Here is a 16,883-nt window from a genome sequence, read left to right on the forward strand (position 1 = left end):
CCGCTTCCCGCCACCCTGCTGCCTAGATTGTACCTCGGGGTTCCATCGCTGCCTGCCTGTCTGTTTTCGTAACATCCCCTAACGTCAGTTCAGCTTGCCTCCAGAATACCCTTCCCTCTCACTGTTCTGCCCTCTGACATCATTACGTTTTGACGTGAGGGCAGGGCAGTGAGGGGGAACGGAACGCTGGAAGCTGGCTGATGTCATTTGATGTTACGAACCCAGGCAGCCAGACAGCGATGGAACGTTGGAGGTGCAAATTATTATATCGGATATCTATATATATACACTAGTAAAAAAGGCCCGTTTCTGAGAAATTAAACGGGCACTAGCAAGGTTTTCCTCGGAGTGTATATGTTTGAGAGAGAGAGAGTGTGTGTGAGATTGACTGTGTGAGAGAGAGGGAATGTGCGAGAGAGTGTGTGTGTGTGTGTGTGATACAGAGTGTGAGACTGGGTGACATGAGAATCAGAGTGTGTGCCAAGGGCCCATCACTCCCTCCCCCCTCCCTGTGCACCGCAGCTGACCTTGTTAATCACCCAGGGCAAGACTCTGGGAGGAGTTAATTGCTTTACTCCAGCTGACCTTGTTAATCACCCAGGGCAACCACTCCAGGTGCCTGAGAAAACAACTGTGGCAGAAGTTAATTGCTTTACTTGCAACTCTCTTTTCCTTTGTGTACTTGCTAAACCGGATATCTATGCCACCTCAAGTTTCCGGCTGGAGGCTTCAATTAGAACGTTGGAGGTGCCTTTTATTTATAGAGATATGACCATTTCATTACCTGATATACTACTTACTTAGTTGTTTAGTAATAATATTATTCTGAACCACGTGTAAATATGACTCACACAACACCACTGAACCAAAGCTGCAAAAACACTGCACTACAATGACAACTAAACCACAAATATATTTGAAGCACTATGATGCATATCTATTTTTTCTCATTTTTTTAAAGTATTCCATCTATTAACAGAAATTAACCCACCTCATCTGGGTAACTGGTTAAAACTGTTACATTTTCCATGTCATAAAAAAAAACTACAAAAATATGCCAAATATACTAAGCCATCCCCTTGCCCCCTTATATAGGCACAAAATGGGAAATTACCTTACTCTTTCAAGGAAAAAACAAACAAAAACCACTTATCTGGATAAATCTGTCAGTGATTTAATATTTAATTTGAAAAATACAATTTATAGATAGCAGTTTGAAACATTTGTGCCCATTTTGTGTTCAGCGCATTTTCTGGTCTGTCCATAGGTTTCAATCTAGAACAAATCTATTTCACGTCATAGTTACACACTCAGGCTCTGTAACTTAATGGTGCTATTACTCTTCTGTTCATTTGTCAGAGTTCACTGCTGCTGTTCCAGGTCTCCAATGGAAACGTCAGAGGAAGACAGATGCTTAACACTTCAATTTTTGGTCATTTCAGCTGTAGAACAACCTGTCAGAACCAAAAAAATTCAGAGCACAAATGAGACCAAAATAAGCAATGGGAAGATAATGATTCAGCTAATGGATATTTTTGTTTGATTAGCTGTAATAAACTACAGAACCTCCTGCAAATGTAATTGTTTCAACCAGAAATGATAGGAAATTGCATGTCTCACATACCAAGTTACACTGTACATAAGTCAAAGCTGCTTACTTGGAACGGATATTTTCTGTAGACAGCAGGACAGACACGCAAGTGAGAAGTAATTTCCACAGAAACAGGACAACGCAGCTCTCTCAGAGTTCAGAAAGTATCAGAAAACTTCTGAGCAGGCATAACCCTGAGGAGGGCAGAAAGAAAAGCAGACCAAAGTGATCCAATATAGCCCCAAAATAACATTTATTACACCACCACAGGAACAAATTTTGCCCTGCACAGGGGCTGCATCATTGACGAGCAGTACTGTTGGGATAAGACATCTAAGTAACTTGGATAACAAAATAAGATTAAAAGCATAATTCAAATATAAAGTCATACTTTAAATAGATTTTCAAATAATAAATTATATATATATATATATATATCAAAAAAAGTTAAACTGGACTGCATAAATAATTGTTAACTTCAAAAACATCAAAAAAATCTCAAGGACACCAAAGGGTTAAAAATAAACTTATTTTTGTCTTATCCTAAGAGCACTGCTTGCCCGACACAGCCCGGGGTAGGGCAAAACTTGGCCAAGTCGGGTAATTTGTTCTGTGTTGTTGCTATTATAATAAATTTTATTTTTGGACTATATTGGATCATTTTGGCCTGCTTTCCTTTCTGCCGTAATGGTGTTTGCTGACCGTTTGCCTGTTTGTTTTCTGGGACTGCCCCTAAGGAGGGGCATACATGCTCAATAAGGCACAGAAGTTTAATAGGGTAACCACCTTATTATAGAATTTGTATTGGTTTCCAATAGAAGCGCAGGCAACTTTTAAATGTTGTACTTTAGTTCACAAGATACTATATGGATAGGTTCTACTATGAGTCATTAATGCTTTCTTCTACTAATAATATACTTGTTAGAAATCAGTTATTACTACATTTTCCAACCCCTAAGGGTTTGTGATACAAAAAGATCTTTATCTTAACCTTCTGTCAAGTGGCAAAGGAATGGAATAATCTGCCAAAAGATATAAAGATCTTAACAATATGCTATTCCAAAATTGATTGAAGACATTTGTTTCTGAAATTTGTGGGATAATGAAATGGTAATTAGTCATTTTGCAATCTGATATTAGTGAGATAATAAACAGGGTTAATCATGATAATTATGGATTTTATTTCAATTTTGAAAAATATCTATTTTTGTTTGTATTCTGCATAATTATGGATCTTATTGTAAATCCTAGTAATGTCTCATCTCTTTCTTACTCCGCACATAACGGTTTTTGTAATTACAGATTATAAGAAACTGTATTGTATTGTAATTCTATAACTGGGCACCTCCAATTAGGCACCCAAAGGGCACACAGTAGGAGCCTATTCTACAATGGAACCTTGTCCTGAATTTGAAGATAAAGCTTCAACTGTCCCACCAACTTCAATATCACCAACGTCTTTTTCACCAATTGATCAACTTCAGCTTCCAACATAACAATGAAAGAAGAATCACTAATGGTTTCACCTCTGACATAAACCTGTCTATCATGTTCTAAACAACAAACTGTAGTCAATTCCACTAGTATGGTGTGTCCTACCCAAACTATTCCTGGTTTAGCCACATTCATGTTTAAGGAATTGGAAATCATCCATAAATATCCTTCATACAAGTACTTTAAGTTACACAAATAAGTAGAAGACCACTCATGTCTGTTCTCCACTCCTGGGTATACCCCTCATGCAAATAATCATATTTGCAGGTTAGCACTTAGGTGGCATGCTGTCATATATATGTGTATGTTAGTACTCTAAACATTTACACATATGTTAGCACCTAGGTTACAGCATTGCTCCCATAGGAATTAGTCTAACTTATTTTATGCTAGGCTGAGACGGTGCTAAGGTGTACTTTGACTGAGGAGGTCTGAAAACCCTTGTTGACAAAGTTGATAAAAAGTAGTGTGGTACAGCAGTTGGGGAATATGCAAATGGTGTTTTGCTTCCTCCCCTCCCCCCCCCAAAAAAAAACATAGAATCTGTTCTATTTAAAACTAAATTTTCCTAGTTGATGGTTTCTTTTCTGTAAGGAGAGTTGTTGAATCTAAAGTTATAACTGAAGAGAGGCTACTATGCTGTACTCAGCATCGATACCAGAGTGAAGCTTGAGAAATTAGGCTGAAGTAGAATCCCTTGATTTTGAGTAACCCGTCTTGAGATCGCCAGCTTTAAGTTCCTCATATTTAGCAACTTCTTGATCTTTTTTTTATATCATGACAAAGTCATAATATCATGGTGCAGATCCCTTCCGTCCGGAGGCAACCTTATGGCACAGCACCATGACTGTCATGATTCCTTTCTAGCATTGTCAGTAAGCCTCTATTTTCCCAATCCATGATCAGGCTCAGTAAGGCATAGCATGTGCAAAATAATCTCACATTTTGTTGATACTGAACAATTTAGGGTTAAGAATTTCACCTGCTTTTTTGCAGGAACCACCTTCTGTGCTGCCAGAAGCTCTTATGCCTATGGATAGAGCAGGCACTCTGACATCCTGACAGCTGTAACGATTTTCCTCATCATGCAAAAACCCTAGAGCAAGTACATCCCACAATCACCCTCAATACTCATCTTTCTGCCACAGGACCTTTGGAAGCCTGGTTTACCTTTTGCCATGCTGAAGATCAGATCAGCTACACTGATCCAGAGGCAAGGAAACATTTTGAAAAATGAAAGAGGCAGCCCTTTCGAAGGCCAGAGAATAAGAAAAACAACAACAAAAAAATGGCAAGCAGAAAACAATCTGACTGGAAAAACCACATCGGGATAAGAGCTATGCAAACACTTATCCGTTCAGCAGAACAAATATGAACAAAATTAGGTACTTCCAAGATAGGCATGAAGGGACAAGAATGTTCAGAACTTTTTGCTGAACAGGGGAGAGACACCATCCTGGTGCCATCAGACGTCATAGACATTTGTGTGTCTGATTCATGCTGCTTGTAAAGAGAGAAAGGGCTTTGTTATGCGATAATTAGTGATCAAATAATTAAAATATTTAAAGCACAAATATGCAACATGTTTCTTTGTTTCTGTCGCTATTATATATCTCCTTTCAACTTAATTTAATCCATTCATTGCAGGACACTCCCAGACTGGGGTACAAACACTGAGACATCTTCTAAATTATTATAACCTTGGTCCCTAAATCCAGCCAATAGCAGTCACTATTGTGTAATGACAGATTCCCTGCCACTTCTCCCAAGCTTTTCAAACTAGAAATGAAAAATATGTTTAAAAAATCATTGAAATCATGGGATGAGCGGTCGGAGGGGGGCGTTACCTAAGATGGCGGAAGTGTGAGCGCGTTCGGCGAAACCGCTCCTTGCTGCTCGAGGGTGAAGATATTCCTTCATTTCAAAATGCCGCATACAAAACGAAAAGGAGCCGTGAGGCTTCCACCGCCGCCCGCTGCTTCTTCTTCTCCACTTCGGGGCAGCATGGTCCGTTTCCTGACGCGCCCGTCACAGAGAGGAGAGACGGGGTCGCCTGCAGCAGGGGCAACCGGTGGAGCGGAGCTCCTGATGGGCCTAGAAACATCTTTATCCCCGCCTCCCGATTCTAAATGCCCTCCGTGTCCGGCTATAGATGTGGTGAGGGGAACAGGCATCCAAGAACCAAACTTGGGGAACAAGGAGCCAGCAGACGGAGGACCCATGCCACAGGAAAGTAGCCAGAAGAGAGAGGTCCTTGGATTTAAAGGACCCTTAACAACTCCGGAGGTTAATCTAGAGAAGATCTGGCTAAAGCTGAGTAAAATGGACTCTACGCTTCAAAATGCTTCAGAAAAGGTAAATACTTTGTCTTTGAAAATTGAGGACATGGCAAAAAAATTTAGAAACGGTTAAAGAAGACCTGACGATTCAAGTAAAAGATTTAAAAAAAGATATGGATCAATTGCAAGACTTTAAAATGACGGTGATAAAAGATAATTTGGCAATACATAGAAAAATTGAACAGATTGAGAATTTCAATAAAAGACTAAACCTTCGCGTTTTGAACTTTCCCAAAATTCCTGATAAGACGCCTATTGAGTTATTTAAAAAATATCTACAAGAAAATTTGAAAATGCCTCAAGAACTTATTCCTCCTATAAATAAAATTTATTATCTTCCGACAAGTTCAGGTGGAAAAGAAGGAAAAAAAGAAGGTTTGGCTGGTATAGACTTTAACAATTTGTCTGAAATTCTAGAACAATCTACTGAAATAGTTCCGCAAAGAGCCACCCTTTTGGTTTCGTTGGTATTCGAACAAGATCTCAATGCAATAATAAAGTTATACTTTAAATTTTCAAAGGTTCCTTTTATGGAACAAAAATATGGATATTTCCAGATGTTACTAAAGTAACCCAAGAACGTAGAAAATTATTCCTAGCATTGAAACAGGATGTTCTTAAATTGGGTGGTTCATTTTTGTTAGTATACCCTTGCAAATGTCTGGTCAGGTATAATGGGATAAAGTATGTATTCTATGACTCAGAACAGCTAAAATCCTTTCTGGATATGAAACAGCTTAATATAGAATTAGTTAAATGATATGTGACAAATTACACACTTAAACCGCATTTTTTTTTTTTTTATATACTTGTGCTATTATACCTGTATAAAACTCCACTAAACTGTAACTCTCCCTTCAATTTGAGGTCTAAGGAAGCATGTATAACTTTTCCTTTGATTATTTTCTTTAACGTTTGTATTATGCTGTTTTTCTGTAACAAGTGATATGCTTGTAAGAAATTTGGAAATTTATGAATAAAAAAAAAAAAATAAAAAAAAATCATTGAAAAACTGTTCATTGGTCTGCTTAATATTCCAAAAATACACATGGAGAACAGTAATACCCACCCTCTTCTACAAAGTAAAGGTTTTACCACAAAAACACTTCAACATTCTTTAAAGGCTTCCTTACAGTTTCCCTGAATACCTGGAATAGCCATGTCTGGAACAGCATCACAGATTACTTTACACATCACACAACTGTCAAAAACACAAAGTATCATGAGCTTTTAATCCAGTGATTCCCAAACTGGCTTCTCAGACTTTTTCAAGAGTTCAAGAAATTAGACTATAGAATCTGTATGAACATATATATGCTTACACAAATTGAAGGTTCCGCAGTATATAAAAAATATATATATATTAGTGGTTGCACCATAGTAACAAGTTTGGAATTTACTGATCTAATCCAACCTTGGCATCTTGAATGACTACATACATTACATGGGTAATTTTATAACAGAATGCCTAATTATAACACTATTTAAAGGTACCTCTTATTTGTTGCATTTGTATCCCACATTTCCCCACCTATTTGCAGGCTCAATGCGGTTTGCATAGTACCGTGTTGGCGATTGCCAATTCCGGTTTGAGAAATACAGAGTGGTATTAAATTAAAGTTACATAAGTGACAGAGTGAATTAGACAGTCAAGGAGGGAGAGTTAAGTTTTGTCCAGATCTGGTAGAAGTCTCGTTGTGTTGTAGAGTTCAGGTGACTAGGTTGGATCGTTACGGTATGCCTTTTCGAACAAATTGGTTATTAATGATTTCCGGAAGTTTGTTAGGTCATGCATTGCTTTCATGACGTTTGGTAGTGCATTCCATAGTTGCGTGCTTATGTATGAGAAGCTGGATGCATATGTTGATTTATATTTTAGTCCTTTGCAGCTTGGGTAGTGGAGATTTAGGTATGTGCAAGCTGACCTATTTGTGTTCCTGGTTGGTAAATTTATCAGATCTGTCATGTAGGCCGGGGCTTCACCATGAATAATTTTATGACTCAGGGTGCAGATTTTGAATGCTATTCATTCTTTGATTGGGAGCCAATGTAGTTTTTTTGCGTAAGGGTTTGGCGCTTTCATATCTTGTTTTTCCAAATACGAGTCTGGCTGTGGTGTTTTGGGCAGTTTGGAGTTTCTTAATAATTTGTTCTTTGCATCCAGCATAGATTGCATTACAGTAGTCTAGATGACTTAGCACCATTGATTGTACCAGGCTGCGGAATATTTCTCTCGGGAAGAAAGGTTTTACTCTCTTGAGTTTCCACATTGAGTGGAACATTTTCTTTGTTGTAGTTTTCGCTTGGCTTTCTAGCGTAAGGTTTCGGTCGATTGTAACTCCGAGAATCTTCAGGCTGTCTGAGACAGGGAGAGTTTCTGTATTGAGTTTTAATTGAAATGCATCTGCCCATGAGTTCATGATTTGTAGGCCGCGTTTGATTTTGTTTGTAATTTCTGTTAGATCTTGTTTGAAAGGAATGTATATTGTGACGTCGTCTACGTAAATATAGGGGTTAAGGCCTTGGTTGGCTAGGGATTTGGCTAGTGGGGTCATCGTTAGGTTGAAGAGGGTCGGTGATAGAAGTGAGGCTTGGGGTGCTCCACATTCTGGTTTCCATGGTGGTGATACATTCGATTTTGATATCACTTGGTATGTTCTTGTGGTTAGGAAACCCTTGATCCAACTAAGTACATTTCCACCAATTCCAAAGTATTCTAGGATGTTTAGTAGTATTTTATGGTTTACCATGTCGAACGCATTAGACATGTCGAATTGTAGGAGAAGTACACTTTTGCCATATGCAATTTCTTGTTTGAATTTGGTTAGGAGAGTAATTAGTACTGTTTCGGTGCTGTGGTTGGAGCGAAATCCTGATTGTGACTCATTTAATATTGAGAATTTGTTTAAGTAGTCAGTAAGTTGCTTGGTTACCATTCTTTCCATTAGTTTGACTACCAGAGGGATAGATGCTACCGGGCGGTAGTTGGTGATTTCATTTGCTTTTTTCTTTGAGTGGTATTGGGGTGAGTAGTATGTTGCCTTTGTCATTATAGAATTCACCCCTATACGTCACTTCAGAAAGTACTAAAAATGTGGCTTTTCCAGAAGTATTTAACGAACACTTAATAGCTCTAGATCTGTTTTTATTGTTTATAAATACTTTTTTTTTCTATTGTGATTTTATGAGTTTTGTATATTTTGATTTATTTTATGTTGTAATCCGCTTTGAACCTGGAGATTAAGTGGAACAGAAATATTGGACTTAAATTATAGTATTTTATAATGTGTGCATATTTATGTGCTTTGCCCACCGGCAAAGTACATGCCTCATTTTAAAGCACATACTTTTGCTCAGTATTTTATAAGAAATCATTTACATATGCACATGGCCAAATCTGTGCTTAAATTACTGAAATACCCCAATGTGGACAAATGCTTTAACATTTAAAGCATGCATTCCCTTATACAAATTACCCCCTACAAGTGTGGTAGGTATCTAAAATTCTAAATATATTGTCAAAAAATTAAAATATACAAGAATGGAAACAATGTATACACACTACAACTGATTTGGAATTAAAGAACAGCTTTCAGGCAAAGTGCATCAGACTGATGGCCATGTTACTTCACATTCAAAAGGGCAACCATTGTGGTTAATGTCAGAACGTAAGGACTCTGCACCTCTGGAAAAGAGAAGAGGAGGACATTCTGTTGCTCAATTACAGCCAAGTAAGCTGAAACACAGCAAGATAAAGCAGCTCATGAAAAGGAGGTATTCTCTTGCGAGACAAAGGGATCTACATAATTAGTTTAGTTTGTTTTCTTTTTTTATCCCAATCAATCACCGCGAAGCCTCTTCAGGACATTTTGGCATAAGCACACTAATTGGCATATAAGAATACACTGAGAATTCAAAACAGTCTTGAACATCTGGTGCTTAGTGCAAAAGAAAGCTTTGCAGAGAACTGAAAATAAAATAAGACGATGACTTGAGGTTTTCACATCTATATGAAGAAGAGTGAGATCAGGTAAGTAAAACCAGAATTATATAAAAAATAAAGGCAATTTTAGAAGACTTGTGTTATTGTCCCTGTTTTAATTATTCCCATAATGCATTTATTTATTTGGATTTATTTACCACCTTTTTGAAAGAATTCACTTAAGGCAGTGAACAGTAAGAATAAATCAAACATAAGAAATAGACAATTACAGCAGTAAAAAATATTCAAACACCAATACAAAGTATGGCATAGTATATTACTTACAATATCAAAACAATATGAAATAGAACATTTTAATAGACGGCATAGGGTATACACAAAGATAGAACATATAGATAGGTAACAGAGTAAGAAGAGTTACAAAATAAGGTGACTAATTTAAAGAAAGTTGCACATGAAGTCAGACAAATGATTAAATTTTATCTGAGCTAGGGTAGGAGTGGATAAACATGCCCTGCTGCAGTTATGTGCAGCCTGTGTCACTCCTTGTGTGTATATGTGAGACTAAGACGTTAGCTACTTCTTCCATTAAAGGCCTGGTTGAAGAGCCAAGCTTTTTCACCTGCTTCCTAAAGTGGAGTTTTTCAGGAAGTGCATTCCAGAGTGTGTAATGTCTTTTCGAGAGGGTGTGGTTAGGGGATACCCCTTGGGAGGACCTTAGAGTCCTTGGAGGTGTGTAGAGGTTATCCTGTTCAAGTACTTGGGGTCATTTCCTTTAAGGGCCTTGAAGATCAGACATACAATTTAAAATTTTGCCCTGTATTGTACTGGTAGCCAATGAAGTTTTAATGCTGTGATGTGGTTACTTCGCTTGCAACCTTCTATGAGTCTTGCTGCAGCATTCTGAATCAATTGGAGCTGCTGCAGACCCTTTGTAGTCAGACCACTGTAGAGTGTATTACAGAAATCTAGTCATGATGTTATCATGGCATGCACAACTAGGATAAGATTTTCTTTCTCAATGTAAGGAGAGAGGCAGTGTAGTTGTCGTAAATAGTAGCAGCAGCTCTTGAAGGTTGTTTGGATTTAGGAAATCAGAGTAAGTGTTGAATCTAACTCTACTTGTGATTTGAGAAGGAGTTTGTACTTCCCAATAGAGAGTTTGATGTCAGGTACGTGTCCATTTGTGTTAGGGTCCCAGAGAAGCTCAGCTTTACTTAGGTTCAGGCAAAGTTTGTTATGCTTTGCCCATTCTTGAATTGATATTGGTTATTCAGGGCTGTAAAGTCGGGTTCAATGGATATGAGTAGCTGCACATCATCCGCATAGATGTAGAACTGAGTGTCCACTGACCAAACCAGCTTAGCTAGTGGCTCGAGGTAGATATTGAACAGAATGGGTAACAGTATCGATCTTTGTGGTACTCCACAGGTCAGTGCATATGGTGGCGATGAGGTGCTGCCAAACATTATGGATTGTTGCCCGTCAGATAGGATCTGAACCACGCAAGTACTGTTACATTGATACCTGTTTTTGCCAGTCGTGCTAGCATGATACCATGATCCACAGTGACAAAAGATGCTGAGAAATCTAGCAGTACTAACACTGAGGCAAATCCCATCTCAGTTCTGTAGGGATACGAGGACCGTTTCCATTCCATAACTGGATCTGAATCCAGATTGACATGGATCTAGCCAGTTTCTCTCTGAGTTGAACACAGACTACTTGTTCTATACATTTCCCTAGAAATGGGGTGTTGGATACTGTCCAGTAAATTTCAAGTTTGTCAAGGTTGCTTTTCTTAGCAAAAGGGTGAAACACTGCCCTTTTTAATGTTGTTGGTAGTTGCCCATTAGAAAGAGAGGAGTTCACAATTTTAGTGCCACCTTCTATGAGACCCATACTTGTCTGCTGCACTATCTTTGAAGGGCAGAGGTTGAGAGAGCAGTTGGTCAAAGGTCTCTTAGAATTTTGTCAAGGCTTCCTTTGTTATTGGGTGAAAAGGGTCCCATAGGTCTCTGTCAGGAGCGGGCGAGTTAGTGCACTCCTGGTTAACTGATTGGAGGGTTGGGTGGGATTGCCTATAAATCCTGGTGGAGACTTAATTTTGTTAGCAAACTAAGCAGCAAAATCATTGCAGTTGTTTTCACTGGGCAGGCTGGTTCTGTTGTGGGGGATAAAGTAGGCTAATGAGCAGTCGCTCGGCTGAATTGTCAGCCTGTGCAATGCATTGAGAGAAATATTGTTTTTTGGTTGCTGTTAACGCTTGGTGACACTTTGTCGTATGCTTCCTACAGTTTAGCATGTCTTCATCCAGGCAAGATTTCCTCCATCTCCTTTCCAGTTTCCTTCCTTCACGTTTAAGGATCCGAAGTTCTGGAGAAAACCAAGGTGAGTGTTTGTGAGTGGGGCATAAGACCTTTTTTAGTGATGCCATTTTCTCCAAGGTCATGGTTAAGTGTGTATTCCAAATGTCAACCTGTTCTGACACTGTAGTTGTCTTTTCATCCACATGTGGATAGTCCAAGGCCTCTAGGAAATTCTCAATGGTCAGCTTTTCTTTCTGTCTCTGATCTCCTTCCAAACTCTGGGAGTTTCCATTTGTTTTAGGTGGTCACTTAGGGAAAATTTAATTAGAAAATGGTCTGACCATGAGTGGGGTGTTATGTCAATACTGCTATCCTGCTTTCCCACAATGCTGGGATGTTAACACCTTTGACAAAACATCTACCACAGGGCAGGAATGTTGCTTCACTCTCCTATTAGGCATCAAAATACAGGAAATTCAGAAGAAAGGCTAAGGTGGGTAGAGGCATCTAAGCAGTACTTCCTTCAAATCACCATCTTGCATACCCCCAAGGAGAAGTCATTTAAACTTAAAACTTCTTCTGTTTTTTTTTTCTGTAGCTTAAGGTGGTCTTGAAAGCCTCTAAACTCCAGGTCCAAACAAGAAACTGTGAGTAGTGTAACTTGACACAAGTACAAGCACTGACATGGAGATTTTATAAAATATACATGTATTGTCATTCTAGAACACATGATAAAACATATGCTGTAACTTGGAAGTGGCTGTGGTGGGCCCGATGGATCGCTTTGCGGTTGCAGGAACCTCAGGGCAGACATCTTCGCTGCAGGAAGGTCAGTGGCAGGTGAACCACCCTCCCTGCTTGATGCCAACATCTGCTTGAGCCCTGAATCGCAGATACTGCCCTCAATGCCGGCAGTGTTGCTCGAGGCAGGCATGGGGATGCTGTTTTCTGATGAGAGCTCAGCTATCTCAAGCTCAGGGTCAGGCCAGAATAACCTACTCCTGTGTGCAGCAGCTGGTGGTTCATCAACTGGGATTTCTGAGGGCAGTTTGGAGGTAGTTACGGGTCAGTTGGAGCAGTGAAGTGAAGAACACTTGAATAATCAGGTGGATCACTACTACTACTTATTTCTATAGCGCTACCAGACGTACGCAGCGCTGTACACTTGAACATGAAGAGACAGTCCCTGCTCGACAGAGCTTACAATCTAATTAGGACAGACAAACAGGACAAACAAGAGATAAGGGACTATTAAAGTGAGGATGATAAAATAAGGGTTCTGAACAAGTGAACAAGAGTTAGGAGTTAAAAGCAGCATCACAAAGGTGGGCTTTTAGCTTAGATTTGAAGACGGCCAGAGATGGAGCTTGACGTACCGGCTCAGGAAGTCTATTCCAGGCATAAGGTGCAGCAAGATAAAAGGAACGGAGTCTGGAGTTAGCAGTGGAGGAGAAGGGTGCAGATAAGAGAGATTTACCCAGTGAACGGAGTTCCCAGGGAGGAGTGTAGGGAGAGATGAGAGGTACTGAGGAGCTGCAGAGTGAATGCACTTATAGGTCAATAAGAGGCGTTTGAACTGTATGCGGAAACAGATAGGAAGCCAGTGACGTGGCTTGAGGAGAGGGCTAATATGAGCATAACGACACTGGCAGAATATTAGTTGTGCAGCAGAATTTTGAACAGATTGAAGAGGAGAGAGATGGCTAAGTGGGAGACCTGTGAGAAACAAGTTGCAATAGTCTAAGCGAGAGGTGATGAAAGTGTGGATGAGGGTTCTGGTAGTGTGCTCAGAAAGGAAAAGGGCGAATTTTGGTGATATTATAGAGAAAGAAACGACAGGTTTTAGCAGTCTGTTGAATATGTGCAGAGAAGGAGAGAGAGGAGTCGAAGATGACCCCAAGGTTACGAGCTGATGAGACAGGAAGGATGGGAGTGTTATCCACAGAAATAGAGAATGGGGGAGGAGGAGAGGTTGGCTTAGGGGGAAAGATAAGAAGCTCAGTCTTGGTCATGTTTAGTTTCAGATGGCGCTGAGACATCCAGGCAGCAATGTCAGACAGGCTGATACTTTGGCCTGGAAGCACAGTTATTTCTCTAACACCTAGTTTAAACATAAAACATGCACCACCTGCTGGCCAAACTAGAGAAATACACTTCAAGAAATATTCTTATAATTCATATGCTGGAAAATTCACCATTTCGCCGCAGTGCATAAATTGTTTTGTGTACTACTGAGAGGCAGCTGGTCAAGGATGAGCATGAGATTATATAGCACTTCCACACCTTCTATTCAAATCCATACCAGTACAATTTTTCACTGTTTCAAAACGTACAATGACCAGGGGACACAAAATGAAATTATATAGTAATACTTTTAAAACAAATAGGAAGAAATACTTTTTCACTCAGAGAATAGTTAAGCTCTGGAACTCGCTGCCGGAGAATGTAGTAACAGAGGTTAGCATATCTATTTTTAAAAAAGGTGAGGACAAGCTCCTGGAGGAAAAGTCCATAGTCTGTTATTGAGATGGACATGGGGGAAGCCCCTGCTTGCTCCGGGACTGGTAGCATGGAGATGTTGCTACTAATTGAGTTTCTGTCAGGTACTTGTGACCTGGATTATCCACTGTTGGAAACAGGATAGTGAGCTAGATTGACCTTTGGTCTGACCCAGTATGGCTATTCTTATGTTATCAAATAGATTTCTTCTCAGAGAGTTCCAGATCAAAAAGGTAATTCAAGAGCTTAAACCTCAAAAAGCTCTGGGAGGGAGATAGTTTTACAATATAATTTTATAACACCTCTATGACCTCTTATTTCCTGTCCTGTTATGGTGTTGGAGGAGGCACAGGGAAGGCCTGGAAGAGGCATAAAGAAGGCCTCCAGTAATTCCATGCACAGAATTAATTTTTTCTCATCTTTTAGACAGGGAGGGGTGAAGATCTCTCCCCTTCTGAATCATGAGAACAGTTATTGCTGGAAGCATTCACTGTACCCCCCCCCCCCCTCGGCTTAGCCAGAGAATTGCAAAATCTGACTGCCCAGGATCTCACCCATAGTGTGAACAAGCCTCAGGGAATTCAGGCGATGGAGGTCTTTCCCATGTCTTTTGTATAATGCCACTTCACAGCAAAAGAGAATTACTTTTTCTGTAACCAGAAAATTGAGTAACACCTGCAGAAACCCCTTTAACAATAGATCAAATATTGCATCTCACAAAAGGAAGGCACAGATCTCACTTTAAGAAATAGACCTCTGGAGCCAGGTACAAGTAGTCTTTTATTATGTATTTCCTTGAATCTGTGTCCTGACCTGTTTACAAAACACAGGGTCTGGGCTGGCAGGAGAGAAATCACACCACTATAAGGAAGCAGTTTTAACTTTTGTCTTTAGAATAAGAATAAATGGTAAGAAAAATACTGAGACAATAGACCAAAAGGTTCTGACAAATATATTCTTTTGTGAGAAAAGCTGTAAAGATGAATAGAAGAGATATAATGATCCAAAACACTTTGTCACTTTCTGACAACAGAACAAATGATTCCTCTAAGGAAATGTAAACATATGCCATGTATTTCTTTGTTGACACTATAAACACAGGAGATCCTGACCGTATTTGCAAGATGCTAACTAGGGGGGGGAGAGGACCTCCCCTCCCTCTTACTCATTGTACTGTAAGAGAAGAAACCCTATTTAAACTCTTTTGTAAGGCAGGAAAGATGGTCAGCGTACATCTCTGTTGGCCCCAAGCCAGGGTGACTGACAGAATGTCCTGATCACTTTCCTACTGTATTTCCATTTCTGTAAAATGCTCTTCTTTCTATCCTGTATCTATTCTATTTCTTATTTTTTGTCCTAATTCTGGATAAAGAATAAACCTGTGTTAACCCCAAAGAAGCTTCTTTTGGTTCTGTTTCTTTTGTTATTGTTTTAAGCAGACTTAACCAGCTGTCCAGGTTTCTAAGATACCAGTTGAGAGGATTTGTTGCGCAAGTACTGCTGGTTCGATTGGACTCTGGGACGCAGCACGAAAAGGCGCAAACAATGGCTATATCAATCTTTTGTGTTGGTGGGGGTGGAGGAGGCAGAACGTATCTTTTCAGAGGCCCTGATTATCTTACTAGAAGAACCACAAAATTAAGTTTGGGGAAAGTGAACCATCATTTAATCCATCCAGACCTGGTGGGCTTACTAAAAAAGCAGATTTTCATCCAATAACAGATTATTTTGTCACTTTTGTCAAATAGCCAGCTGCTCATTTTCAAAGCACATAGTCTTACAAAGTTACATAGGTTACTATTTATTTATTCCTTCCAAACTTTCTATACCACTTTAACTGGATAGCAGGGCAAAGCAATTTACAAACTAAATAAAATGGAAAAACAGAAAAGGCAGTACAATAAAAAAAGATAAGAAACAAACATTCCAAGAAACAAAGCATAACTTTCCAGCAACTGGTGCCAAATCACGTCACACAACAGTCAGTAATGGTATATGCCTTCTCAAACAACCAGGTCTTCAGCAAAAATCTGAACCTTTTGAAGGAGAATTCACTGCATTGTGACATGGGCATAGAGTTCCACAATAACGGCAAAACAAAAAAGAAAGAGCTGTGCCGGGTGCTCTCCATCCAGGCTGTGCGAGGCCCCGACAACACCAGACAATAGTCATTTAGTGATCTCAAGACTTGTGCAGGAGTGTAAGAGTGGAGAGATATGACAGTGTCCTGACAAAAGGCTTGAAACATCAGTAAAAGAATCTTGAAACTAATGGGCAACCAATGATGACTTTTCAAATGAGGTATAACGATCTGTTTTATGAAGATGACACAAAAAACGGATGGCCATATTCTTAAGAGTTTGGAAATGTTTGAGCATAGATTTAGAAATCTATAACTCAAGTCTATATGCTTTGAAATGAGCACCACAGTAATTTTTGTTTACAGTTTATTTATATTTGATGCTGATCGATCAAATTTGATCGCGCTGTGGCATCTCCTATCTCCTCCAAACGTTTCTTCTCCTTTCTTCCACTCCCAACCCCTGTCCTCAGTATTATCCTACAATATTTTCCTCCAACCAGGATTCAACATCACCCCCCACTCCCCGCACGTCAGCCTACCTTAAAAAGGTCTTCTGTTGGTCCCCAGCAGCAGCAGTGCACATATGCTGCCTGCAGCCTACTCCAAATCTCTCCCTATGGCCCAT

The 16,883-nt window shown here is 39.6% G+C and overlaps 1 protein-coding gene across 3 annotated transcripts in view; it reads right to left on the reverse strand.

The window, feature by feature from the left end:
• Positions 1-1,132: 1,132 nt before the first annotated feature.
• The window catches only part of COMMD8 (COMM domain containing 8), a 76,803-nt gene continuing 61,052 nt past the window's right edge, over positions 1,133-16,883 (reverse strand). For 2 of the 3 annotated variants that reach the window (XM_030192635.1, XM_030192634.1), the window contains exon 6: positions 1,133-1,454. In XM_030192635.1, the coding sequence (XP_030048495.1) occupies positions 1,434-1,454 (21 nt within the window). In that variant the 3' untranslated portion in view covers positions 1,133-1,433. The remainder of the gene's footprint in view (positions 1,455-16,883) is intronic. The other variant, XM_030192636.1, reaches the window with a different exon arrangement.

The sequence above is a fragment of the Microcaecilia unicolor genome, chromosome 2, assembly GCF_901765095.1.
Source record: "Microcaecilia unicolor chromosome 2, aMicUni1.1, whole genome shotgun sequence".
Taxonomy (NCBI): Eukaryota; Metazoa; Chordata; class Amphibia; order Gymnophiona; family Siphonopidae; genus Microcaecilia; species Microcaecilia unicolor.